At 40.5% G+C, this 14,071-nt stretch overlaps 1 protein-coding gene across 1 annotated transcript; it reads right to left on the bottom strand.

Annotated features, from left to right (window-relative positions):
- Positions 1 to 916: 916 nt before the first annotated feature.
- On the bottom strand, positions 917 to 13,665 carry LOC101745879 (adhesion G protein-coupled receptor A3). Its single transcript, XM_038019189.2, has 9 exons — positions 13,169 to 13,665; positions 13,024 to 13,089; positions 11,841 to 12,056; positions 10,154 to 11,031; positions 9,559 to 9,707; positions 8,675 to 8,854; positions 7,926 to 8,157; positions 7,342 to 7,467; positions 917 to 6,637 (listed from the first exon to the last, which is right to left on the bottom strand). The coding sequence occupies exons 1-9, from the start codon at positions 13,387 to 13,389 to the stop codon at positions 3,837 to 3,839; spliced, it is 4,869 nt and encodes a 1,622-aa protein (XP_037875117.1). The 5' UTR covers positions 13,390 to 13,665; the 3' UTR covers positions 917 to 3,836.
- Positions 13,666 to 14,071: the final 406 nt, after the last annotated feature.

Genomic DNA, 14,071 nt, shown 5'->3' with positions numbered 1-14,071 from the left:
ATCCGCGACATTTTTTTCTTTGTATGTAATTAAAGTTCTGTTCTATTTTGTATTAGCATCAACAATTCGATGTTTTTAATTGAACTTCAATTAAATTTACCCTATACAAATATCTGAGGAAGTATTTTTGTTTTATGCCGCTTAAACCTACTACCTTAAATAACCTTTAACGGTAACCCCTAGAATTATCGTGATATTCGAATCAAACAGGACTGTCTGGCGAGCGTATTGAGAATCGTTTTCAAAACATCCAGTAAAATCTCGAGTTAGGTCTTTGTAATCAAATTTCGATTCGCTTCGAACCACTTCATATATAATATAAATATAGGTCCCTTTTATCGTAATAAAGATTATACATGTTGTTAATAAACTGGTTGTTCACCGTAACAATGTGTGCTGTAAATAACCGTGAAAGTTTAAAATAATTCGTAAAGAACGAACTAGTTCCCGTATAAAAAAAAAGACGCGAAAATTCACGGCCTACTCGTTCGGTTTTGATTGGAGTATGTACAGTCTGTCTTAGTTAGGAGATCTATGAGATGTCTATCTATCATCGATGAGACAACGTGCATTAACTTCAGCTGTTTGGTTCGTAGAATATGGTGGAACTCACCAACGTGCAGCAGAAACGGTTGGCAGTTAACTTTCAACACGTGTGATTAATAATTCGCAAAAAAACTTTATACAGATAATATGTTCGCATCTTTTGGCGGTTGTTTTAATTTTTCCACAGATTATATATTGTTATGCAGCAGGTCTCAATTATGGATTTATAGGTATGTAATCTTTGTAACTATATAGGGTTACCACCGGGTTAGTAAAAATGTACTAGTGGTGACCAATATTGTGCCATATCTTCGATTTCCTCGTACATAGGATATTATAAAATTATAATGTAAATAATAACGAAATAAAACACATTGCCAAATGCCTCTTTTATTACGCAAAATGCCCACAAAAAGCCTAACCTCTCTCGATAAAATTTTTTGTTCACTCTATCAATTACAATAATAATAATATTATGTACATAAACATGATATATTTTTCAATTTTCTACAATTTTTTTTCTACTGTTACATGTTACGTGTCGTTACAATAAGATGGAAGAAACTCGCTCGACTTAAAAGTTACTCCAGCCCATTAAACTTTGATAAAGCTATGTAGGACTAATTTTAACACGCTTTCATTATTTGTATGTAACGGAACCTTTAAACGTTAGTTCATTAGTTCATTAGACTTCGATGTCCGATTAATTTTAACAAATGTTGCAAAAGTATTCGCATCAGGTACCGTTGACAAAACAGTAATTTTATAATTTCGCTTTAATATCCTGACCAGTACCAACAGAATAAATAAATAAATGTCTTGTTAGTTCCGTATGCTATATAAGGGTTTTTTTTTGTCGTTAAATTCCATATTATTTTTTGGTTACTGCCCTAATGAAGACACTTACAAAAACACTTTTACATGTGAAATACCGTGAGATGTACGGGTCTATATTAGAGTTTACACAATTGCGTGGCCTAACCACTGGCTGCTTGTTGGGTAAATTAGTTTTAGCGGTGGTAAAGCGTGAGCACACAAGGGTAGGTACCACCACCCTGACTATTTATAAAGCAGTAATGTATGGCATTATTGAGGGTATAAGACCGTGCGGCGGATCACCGTTACGATAGACCGACCAAATTAAGGCAGCTGTAAAAGGTCCCGTTAACGAGTGCACAAGGGCAGCTACACGCGAGCAGTAGTGGCGTCTTGTGAAGCGCACCATCACCCGAACTGATGACCACGACCACTCTGCCAATAGCGCAAAGGCCTAAGAGGTGTGCGTTCTATTTGAAGGCAAAACAGCCATTATTCAACTAAGAGACTACATATATCGCACATACGGTGCTATAAAGTCACTTATACAATTTTTGTTAACACTGAACTGATTATTAGAAAATACATTTGTTAATAGTTATGAAAGAGACGCGAGAGATGTTTGCTTTTACTGATTTAGTTTAAAGTTGTAGTTTAAATATTATTTTATTTCTATAGTCTAGCAGAACTATATAAAATGTTGAATTTTCCAACGTTTCTCATGAAAAATTACATAAAATTGCATAAGTGACGATATCGCACCGTATGTGCAATATGTGATTAAAAAAACATGTGTTATAAATCGTTACTCTTATACCGCGCTGACCTTATCGCAAAGTATCGCGATAATTCGTTACGCTCGATATAGTCTCAGACCTTATTTGCGAGAACAGATGAAAAACGCGGCTCCAAAAAAAAACGTCCCATATTTTAACTCATATCTATTGTAAATTTACACTAAAAATAACTAAAGTTAATACACATCTCGCGGTATTCCGAATGTATATTTAATTAAAATGGAAGATCTGTATATCACAATAGCTCCATAGTTTTTTTATTAAGATTGCATTTATCTACTAATATTGTGGATATAAATATTAATTTGATGCATGAAAATATTTGTGCTGTTTTTTTTTTTCTAATACATAAACACAAAACTACTGTTACATCATTAATCACCATTGCAATTTCATTTGAGATTCTATTCCTACGATTTCTTTTATCATCCATACGCGGTACAGAATATTAAATCGATAGAACGTCATAGTGATCAATAAAAATGTTATTGTCGAGCTGCCGAATTCGACAAATTATAAAGACTCATTTCCATATAGGATTTTAAAAGAAAAAAGTATCAACTTAGTGCAGGAACAAAGATTTTAAAGGTAGCATTCACTGCTCGATATTGATTGAATATTGATATAAAAACCACATTTTTAAGATTTACGAACAATTTTTTTCTTTAACGAGCCAAATTTTGTATGAATATGTGGATGTTGATAATATTACCAGTTTCGACCTCCGTCGGAACTGTGATCCTGATTATAAAAGGCCACTAACGCATATGCATCATAAATCGCAAGTCAAATAATAATGATCGATTTTTATATTTTTTTTGTAATTAATCAACTCGAATATATCGCTAAAATTATTTCAATAATTAATAGGCCAAAATAATATTTAGCATAGGCACACACAATGGAAAACACAAGTTTCTTATAATTTTCGATAAGCCATAAAACGTACGAGCGTGCTTGACGGTACACTGGAACTTGTGACGTCATCATAACGTCGAGAGTATGGTCACTGGTGACGTCACATCAAAAAGCCTTATTGACCATAAGCAAATTTTTTTTTCATTAACAATACTTACAGTAAAAATGTTTTTTTCAATAAAAAAATCGTTGAACGATTTCGCTTAACTACCACAAATCTTTCAACAAATGTAAAAACTGGTTGTCATATGGCCACACCAAAGTTCACCGTCAAGCATTCGTCTTCTCGTGTAAACACGCCTTAATAGTTTTAGTGGAGTTAATATAACTAAGTCTTATATCCCGTTAGGACTAGAGGTGAGGCGGTCGGGTCGATCCGGTCGTTAAGGTATCGATAATCGTTACAATTTATCGAGAAAATGATGAAACGAACGACAACAATTTGGCACATCTGTTGACTCTTAAACTAAGTGATAATACTCGACACGCGGACGATAGAAAAAATGTTTTCATCAGACTTCGTTTGTTTAGGAAATCTTAAATAAATATACACAATTTACAAAACTTAAAACTAGAAAATTAAACTACAAAATTTAGTTTGAAATGAGCTACTAGTAAGGCCGTCTGAACACTTGTATAAGTGCGATCAACTCCTCACATTGATAACTTGTAAGAGCTGAATAAAGAATTCGTTTAACACTTTTAAATGTTTGCGGTCACATCACTTCATCACAAATGCCTTCACTGAACACCGAGAGATCACAGGGCGGTTTCCCCGCGACCTTCGCCCTCGCTCGCACAACTGTCACTGTCAGGCCGCAGCGTGACGTCACTGTTCAAAGTCACATCTAAACAGGTGTCCTTCCGACTAATTCTGTCCTTGTCTCGCTCTCTACTCGTGATCTGAGTGTACAGTTCGTCTATCTCGCTCGCGAACGACACCGGGCTGCTGTCCCTGTTGACATCGGGACAGCTGAGCGCGGGAGTGGGCACGTACTTCCCCAATTTCGGATTGCTCTTTATCGTTTTCCGCCATCCGGGATCGTAGTTGACGTACTGGTTCTCTATGTTAGAAACGTCCTCTGTGCTGAAGCTTATTTCGTTTGGGCACATGGACGAGGGGGAGGGCGCGTACAGGCCGTGGCTCCGTATGCTCACTTCGGACATCTGGTAGTTGGGACAGTAAATGTCACTGTCGTTCTCGAAGCCCTGTTCGCTCGCGTTCGTGCTGCACGTTTCGAAGTCGTACGTTGTTTTCGCCAAGAAAAACGTGTCTTTGTCGTCGTCCAGTTTATCTTTCGACCCTAGCTCTGGATCCTGAAGCAGATTGTCGAGTTCCCCGGCGTCCGGATGCTGCGGACTCCCGGAGCGAGCGGCGTCGTCGCTATTCATGGTGCATTCCTCCGATATGTCCTGCAGCGACTTGTCCTTGTTCTCCTTCCCGTCTTGGCCCTTGTTGGGCTGCATGTAATCTATGTACTGGCCGAAGCTCTCCGTGTCGGTGATCTCGTTGGTGGAGCACAAAGCGCTGTGCGTTTCCTGCAGTGACGTCATTTCCGAGTGCGTGTTCAATGTTTGGTCGGAGCAGGTGTGCGGCATCGCTATCTCCGACGCCGAGCTGTACTCCAGACTGCACTGCTGCGATATGGTCCTCATCTCCGGGCGGTCGGCGTGACTCTGCAGGCACTCCTCCGATACGCTGCTCCGCTGAGCATTGAGGTTGCTGGGCGCGTTCGCTTTGATGACCTGATGCTGCGGCACTTGAGTCTCTGGCACATTGGTATAAATATTCATCACTCGGCTTCTGTCCGTTTTCGGATCTTCGTTTTTATTCCAAGTCTTCTTATCGTTCGTGTAGCTTTTGTAGTCCTTGTGTTCGTCTTCCAGAAGGTTCGGGTTGGCGACGTTGCGGGTCTCCTTGATGCCATTGTTGGACCGCTCAACGTGTATGTTCGTATTGTTGACCTTGGACCCAGAGTTGATTATGTTGGCCATCCCGCTGTACGCCTCCTTAGTGGGCAGCGGCAGCGAGAAGTGCGAGTCGTTGTCGTAGTCATTTCTCGTCGGCAACTCAAGGCAGTTCCTCTTCATGTTCTGCCGTTGCTTCTTGAAGAACTTCTTGGCGACATTCATCTGGTTGGGGTTGTAGAATATATCGGGGGCCACGGTGCTGGCGTCGGGGTACGTGAGCATGGAGTTGTTGGACCGGTACTGTTGGCGGTGCAGCACAACCAGGTTTATGTTCGGAGTTTTTCCATTCGTGTTCTTCAACACGTCCTTGTGTAGAGTCTGCCCGTTGAGTTCAGCGCCCGCCTTGTACGTGCCGCCGTTGTTGGTCTTGGGGTTGGTCCTGCCGGAGCTCCGGCTGCCGGACCGCGACCGGTTGTCGTTCGGCAGGGGTGCGGGGGCGGCGGCTCCGGAGGGATCTGCGGGCACGTTGCGCTGGTTCGCGTCGAACACGCTCCTGTTTCTGCAGCACTGTTTACTTTTTTGAAAATAGCAATGCACGAGTGCCCACTGCGCCCTGACGTCACTGCGCGCTATGCCGTAGAAGAACAGCACGAAGGTGCCGAGCACGGTGGCGCACACGGCGTACACGATGCTGCAGATGTCCTCCTGGTACGGCAGGTAGGCGGGCAGCGGCCGGTACACGGCCACGGCGCCGCACGCCCACACCGCCACGTACAGACACGCCACGATCACGTGCGCCCGCAGCTGCACGATGGGCGAGTGCTCCGCGTCCTCGCTCTCCGAGTCCGGCGCCGACTTCACGCTCCTCCTCTCCGCGCGGTCATGCACCTGCGGCTCCCACATCTCCAGGTCGACGTTCTCGGTGGCCTGCGTGCCCTCCGACAGCTGCACGTTCATGTTCCGGATGGTGCAGCGTATGAGCGCGAACAGCACCAACAGGAACATCAACAGGATGCCGCCGGGCACGAACAGCGCGCTCAGCGCCGGGGCCGTGCTGAGGAAGCACTGCGAGTAGCCGGCGTAGTCCTTGATGTTAACGGCTCCGGAGATGCCGCAGACTATGAGCGCTATGCCCCAGCCGACCAGGTACAGTCCCAGTATGGGCTTGTGCGCGGGCGCGTCCGGCGGTAGCTCGTCCTCGGGCGTCCTGGGCGGCCCGTCGGCCCGCGTCACCCACTTGTACATGTTGCTGGCCGACACGCACATCCACAGCAAGCAGCACAGCGACAGGTAGTGTATGAGCAGTCCCAGCGCTTGGCACAGCCTGACGTTCTCAGTCTGGTAGATGCCGAGGGTGTACATGAAGCAGAGCAGACAGATGGCCACCCAGGTGTTGACGAGGGCGTGCTTGGTTTTGTTCGGCATCAGTATGTCGGCGTGGCACGTGGCGTAGGTGATGGCGGCGCAGGCGAGGCAGCCGCCCAGCAGCAGACTGCCCACGTACACGGCGGGGTGCGACACCTTGAAGCGCGCGCCGTCCGTGCGGGCGCCGTAGATGCCGGTCTCCACGTTCTGCACCAGCCCCACGCGCGCCAGCCGGCTGCAGCTTATGATCACCATCTCGGACACTGCGTGCGATATGCGACAATCTGAAAATAGTACACGATTTACTTAAACAAAAGGAAATAAAAGATTTATTTTTATAACAATCTATACAATATCGGTGAAGTGAACAGTAGGTAATTAGTATTTATCAGGCTGAGAAAAGAAATAATATTATGGTTCAGAACCAGAAAATTCATGATTTCTTAAAGTAGATCACTGCTAGATCATGATGATAAAATGTCCATAGGATCCAAAGATTCATAGATGAATACTTGAACCTTGAACTGGTCTGTTCAAATTATATATTGTTTGCAGCAGAAATGGGAATGGCGTTGCGGGTTCACACAACTTCTACACCTACCACACATATAGAACATTATTACGGGTACACTGGCAGCTTAATCTGTCGTTGGTAATTGAGGGCTGGTTGGCACTTATCTAACCATGAAGATAAACCAAGCCAAACAAACTGCCACTACTCAAGACCCTATTCATCTTGTGTGCAAACGTATATAAATGTCATGTCACGTACAATAGAGCACAGTCACGTACAGTCGCGCACGGTCGCGTACAGTCACGTAAAGTCACGTTCAGTCGCGTAGTCACGTACAGTCGCGCACGGTCGCGTACAGTCACGTAAAGTCACGTTCAGTCACATACAGTCTCGTACAGTCGCGTACAGTCACATACAGTTGCGTATAGTCGCTCAGTCGCGTACAGTCGCGTACGACCGGGTACTACGCCGTACCTGTATGGTTAAGCGTCCAGTGGCGAGTGTGCGCGTCCCAGAGTGCTACGTGCGTGCGAGCGCCGGGCCGAGCGCGCACTCCCGCCAGTACTGGCTCCACTAGCTCGCCCGACCACTCCGTACCCTCTGCACACACAACGTACACAAACTTTATTTTATTTCTTTCGACTCTGTTCATCTATAATGAGAAGAGACGGTTTTGTGTGATTATTAGAGCCGAGAAATAAAGTTAACCGTCGACCTTGAAACATTTTTATCGCATTAATGCGTGAACAAAACACGGTCCATCTCGTGTTCAGTTCGTTACAGCCCTGACTTGAAATCACGAATGTATAGCATAAGAATACCACATGTTTACTACGTTTAGGGCGTGACCGATTTAAAATAACGATTAAAAATAACTGTCATGCGTGGTTTCTTCTTCACCATCGTCAACTCATAAACACCACACCTTCCAAACCAGAATGCATGATCAATCCACAGTAGAAACATGCAGTCCATGCATGTTTAACATGTTATGCATGCCATAACAGCAAAGCAAACTAGAGTACAACATGTTTAGTAAAATAAACTTATTAAATTACTGAGTTGAAATCCGACAACCGGTGAGGTGATCTCGATGTTCATGTCTTCCCGCTTGGTGCTCCTGCCATAATAGTCCTTCGACCGGTGGCCCGTGAGCGTGGCGTCGTCGTCCAGGGTCGGCAGCAGCGGGAACAGCGCCGCGTGCTCGTACACCGACACCACCAGGTCCGAAGGCTTCATCTGAACGAGGGCACCAGATTCTGTCGTGCTGAAGATCAGAGATTGGGGTATCTGAAAATAATGCATTCTTATTAGCAAGTAGAACTTTATGTGACGAAATAACATCAGATTTTAATAGTCCATAACGAATATCATTTTATCATTGAAATTAAAAACACTGTCACTTTTTTACATATGGCGTTGTCATAGACATCGATAAAACGAAAGCTTGTCCCAATTTCACATGCAGTTCGAAATCCATAGATTCAGACATGTGACACGTTCATAAATGAGTATAGAATGAGCTATATTCAACTTTTACCTCAGATAGAAACTAACAAAAAATATGGTTTGCGCGTTATTATCAGCCAGGTGACGATACAGCCGGAAGATAGAGAAATACTAATGTGTCGATGAGCTATCAGTGTGCTTATTGCGAGTTTTTTAGCGTTTTCGATAGCGTAAAAGATAGTTTGCCTACGTTTGCCGCTAGGGGCGCTGTTCCAACTCCATACAAATTTGAGTTAACTTTTACGCGATCGAGAACGTTAAAAAACTCGCATTGAGCACACAGTTGGTCAACGAGTACCTGCACAGTTGCATGTATGAGCGTGTCGGATAGTGTGAACAGGGGCGCAACGGTTCTGTTGGTGGCCGTGCAGTGCAGTCTCGGAGGCTCTGCCCCTCGGACTTCGCCCCCGCTGTACCACACGCACGTCGCTCCACCGAAGCCCTCGCTCACTCGAAAACGTTCTATCGCTAAATTTGACTGCGAAATAATTTATATATTATTATATAACAAATACAAGACAATGTTAATGAGATTATCCTAAAAAGTTAGGTAAGACCTATTGGTAGCAGAAGCAGTATCATCCCTCACATAACAGCCACTGTCCTTCATGCTGCCACTATGAAAAATTACACAGCCCTAATCCCCAATTAATTGGGAAATGACCACTATATTAGTGGTAAATTTAGTGCTTTTTATAAACTTTAGTATCTTAATAAGTGGACTATGTGTTATTCTGTCTGATGGGACTCTTTTTACTCTGTCTGACGAACTAGGTGGGACTCCCACTAAGTCGGATAAGGTGGAGAAAAAAAAGATAGTCTGACTGGAAAAAAATGAGTGAACAAGCAAACTAAATTAGTAAAGCCAGTTACACACATTATACACATTATATATTTGAAAGTGTTGACCAAAAAGGGTAAATCTTGCACTGAGCGAGTGAAAATGCTTGGTAGACTGACAGTCTGAATGTTGTTGTTTGGAACCTGTATATATGCAAGAGTATCTTGAAAATGTGATTAGCAAGATTCAAGCATTTGTCAAATATCTTTGGCTTTTTTTATGATGGCTAACTCCAGAATTAAAATCAATATTGCCCTCAGATTATAGCTCTACATATTACAGTAGATCATAATGCTGTTGCAGATAGAATGAGATCTATCAGTCTCAAAGTCAATGATTACCTTTTGTCCGTGAACATTGTTAATATAAGCGGATATATCCTCTGCAGCATTCATCATATCTGTGCATGCTCCGTACTTGGTCTCGGCTTTGGCGAGAACTGGCATTGATATGTTCATCACTGCACTTATCACATCTAATAATGCGGAACCTTTAAATGAGATTAATAAAAGTTATTAAAACTATTCCAAGTTTGAAGGGCTCTTACTATAAAAGAAATCGCCGTGTGATTTCAGCCTTCAGAAAATAGTACTACAACTATTTATCTACTTTAAATACTATCAGACATTTGAAATTGGCAATGTTAGGACAGTCTGAACTCTTCTGTGCCTTCATCTTGACTGATAATTCTATAGAGTGTATCTTATTTAAACCCCAATATATTTGTGTATAACCTATGCCATTGGTTAGAAACTGTACAATGTTACTGAACTACGTTATTTGTCCTGAACCTTTCTATATTTTTATCCTCAATTGATCTCAAATCTAGAATATAAAATATAATAATATACTTTGGATTTACATGTCAGATGAATTAATCTGAAATGCAGTTTGGAATGTAGTATGAAGTAATAACAAATATGGACCAATGCATACCCAGATCTCTTTCTTCAGCAATATACTGCATGTAATTCCTAATTGCTCGTGCTATGAACATAACATCATCTGGGTCTGTAATCTCAGCCAAAGGATATGTCTTCTCCTGTATCAACATTGCCAGTCTCTCCGTAGCATTCACTGCTGAATACTGAACTAAACTCACATTCAACAGTGCAAACTGCTGAAGCAATTTCGTCACATTACTTATGTATGCACATTCGGATGTGTCCACTTCACCCCAAGTACCATTCCCATGGCAATATCTGTGTGCCATGCCTTCTCCACTGCGGCACGGTACTGAAGATGTGCGGTTCAGTAGTAGCTGTGGCCATGAGTACAATCCTTTATTTGTCATTGTGTGTTTAATCTCACAGAACTGTGTCGAATTTGATATCACATAAACATTTATGGTGTAGTTGTGGTACACATTGTTTTGGTCACTATACATGCATGTCCAGTTTCCTGCATGATGGTTAGTTATATTCGAGAAATATATTGTGGTCTCAGCAACTGCTTCCTCTTGTATGTCAGTGTAAGTAACATTAACATCACATATTTCAAGCAATGGGTGCACCCATTTAACTGTATATTTAATTAGGCCTGATGCGAATGGTGCATTGCAAGTCAAGACCAAGGAATCCCCTTCGAAAACTACTTGATCGTGGCTCGGCTTGGCGATCAATGAAGTCATGGGTAAAGCATTACTGCAGGCTTTTAAATCTAATGATATCTTCAGTTTTTTTATAGTTGTATTTGTCTTGTGCTCGGGGAAGGCACATTTTGGATTACCCACAAGTTTTACCCTGGTGATTCGTACCCAGTCACTCACCCAAAGTAAGTCACAGTTGCAAATAAGAGGATTATCTGTTATGTCTCTGAAATAAGATGGACGCTTTCATGTTTTTTTATTATTATTTAGAATTAAATAATAAATTACATAGATATAATGATTTAATGCTTTATGACTAATGCTTTTTATTATCACCACCTAACCGATCTAAGATCTAAATCAGCAGATGAGCTCACAGCCCATAGAAATTACAATCTGATGTCTCAAGTTTGCTCTGTCTCAGTTTACAGTGAATCCAGTGATTGACATTTCACTTGTATATTGTACAATCTTCCTTCAAAATAGACCAGATAATTGATTCTCATCAGATGACTATTAGGTCCAGAGACCTGGGCATGATGCAAACATGTCAGATCATAGGGTACGCCTCTTTTAATAACCATACATCTTCCTCAACATCAGTCTTAGGACCTTATGACAGAAGCACTACGGGATACCACTACACAATATATCCAATAGGGACTCAAAATAAGAACAAAAGATGTGTTACCTAACTTCAATTAGATGTATCTTCTAAGTAATTATAGAGTTAAGTAAGATATTTGTTGCTTTTTATGGCCTTTGTAGGCAGACGAGCATGGTAAGTGGTTACCGTGGCTCATTGACGTCAGCAATGCCAGGGTCAGAGCCAAGCTGCTGCCTACCATTGAGTACACTCCGCAAGCCCCGTTTAAAGAAGGACATGTCATAGGGCTCGGAAACACAGTGGAGGGGAATTTATTACATATTTAATTCTTTCAATTACAATGTAATTCAATAACAATGTAAGTGGATTAACAGTCAATAATATATTTAAAAATTTCATGTTGTAAGGCAAAATCAAAGAGTACTCACAAATGCTTCAATGCAACTAGATAATCAAAAGTGCCCGATGCCATTACAGATATCTGATTCTGTGCCAGGATCAATCTCTCTAAATTGATTAAGCTTTTAAACATTTCCTTGTACACATTACTGATGTGGTTCTGCGATAGGTCTAACTTTTGCAAAGCTGTCATATTGTAAAATGCATCCGATTCTATTAATGATATCTGGTTTCTGCTTAAATCTCTGTGAATATCAAATATTATAGTACAATTAATGGGTTAGTTTATGTACATTAATTTTCGTTCTTTCAATTATTGATTAGTTCAATTAGTGATTAGCTTTAACACGTTGCCTGTCCAGAGTATTTTGGTTAAGTACCCGTGACGCCCATTTTTTTTTTCGGCTTAACTATTTCATTTTATGTACTTATGAAGTACATGTAAGTGCTTTTCAAAAAACACTTTCAAAAACAACTAAAATACTGAATTTCATGCATGCATTCGTTTTAATGCACAGACGTGTCAGCTAGAATACCGTGCATTACATATAATGCACGAACGTCACAGCTGGACCAAAAATGCATTATATATAATGCACGGACAGGCAACGTGTTAAGCTTTTCTAGTTTACTCTATAAAACTGTAATCTGCCTCATAATACATTATGACACATTGGCAGAATTTTTTTATACAGTATATATAAGGTAGACTCTAGTAATATCAAAGTATTCAGTATCATAGTAATACCAATATAGTAGACCAATATCACAAAGAGAGCTAGCCATTCCATTATAGTTAATTACTAATGCAAGTATAAGTAACTAGAATAATTAGCTACCTTTGTGCATTCAATACAGTCATAACCATGATGACAAGCAGTATGATTTTAAGTCATAATTATATAATATACACATACATATATAATATACATAACATATATGTAGTACAAGTGCTATCAATGAATTTATGTCTAGTAAATTCTGAATTTTCAATAATGTACCAATAATATACCTCTGCGATGGAAGCTAACCACTCATTATTTTCTAATTAATTAAAATATTCAATATCATATTCTAAATAATCCACAGTATTTAATAATATAATTCAATATAATTTCAATATAATTCAATCAAAATAGAACCTTGATACATTCATAAATTACAGTAGTTTATTTGTGTTCAAAGAGCATTAAATAGACATTATCAACTCACAGTTTCTGTAGATTTGGCAAGTACAGCTCTCTCGACAATGTAGAAATAGCATTGCCGGATAAATTACTGTAACAAATATATTTTACTGAATTGATAGGTTTGAACCAAATTGATTAAGATTGTAAACAATACTTTTGACACATACAGACTAACTACAATGGTCCACAGCTTGCTCAGGTCGATTTCCTTAAGTTCAGTTATCGGTGCTGGACTTCCACCGCACTTGAGCTTGAGTTCTCCCGGCAGTGGTTCCGCTGATGCCCCCTCGCCTGCCTTATTACTTTTGCATACACACAGTGAGGGACAGTATGAGAGCACCCCGTTTGCGCATAGCAACGACATAATAAAAATCTCAAACCACTTCATCGTGCCTATTTCTGATAAATTTGCTGTTTATACTATGGCACTACGCCAAATACGAAAAATATTCACATTTTAAGAAATTCTTGGATTTCATCAATTACATTATTTTACAATTCGTTTCAATAATAACTTATAATGTAAGATATCCATGAACGATTAAAAAATGTCGCATTTTATTCGGTACTGAATAAATGTTTCATTTACTGAATATAAACAATAAGAATCACACAACACACATCCGACATTTGTAATGTTACAGTTTTTATTTTTCCAAAACTGAAACGGCGAGCTAATTCACCCATACCGCCTATAAAAAGAATGTTGGTATTTTAAATACCTATCAAATATTATAATGTCAAATTATTTATTAATTTAGTACCTATATTAATTTATCACTGTGATCTAGTTTTGTAGATTTTTAATTATGTTGATTCAAAGAAAACACTTTTTCCAAAATCCTCTTGATAGCCTTTACAAAGTCATGTAATAACTTAATTTACTAATGTTGTATTTCTTCACATATTTACTTGACTTAATGATGTCTTATCTTATAGATAGTTTACAGATAAGATCTTCTTAAGATATTCCATATAGATCTCTAGGTGGACAGTCGAGCTCACAACCATTCTGGTGGTACTCTGGGTGGGTACTAGACCAATAGACTTTACAAAGTCAAAGGCATTCC

This window comes from Bombyx mori, chromosome 23 (assembly GCF_030269925.1).
Source record: "Bombyx mori chromosome 23, ASM3026992v2".
Classification (NCBI taxonomy): domain Eukaryota; kingdom Metazoa; phylum Arthropoda; class Insecta; order Lepidoptera; family Bombycidae; genus Bombyx; species Bombyx mori.
The sequence above is the reverse complement of the archived record's forward strand: the minus strand, read 5'-3'. Positions and strand labels throughout refer to the sequence as shown.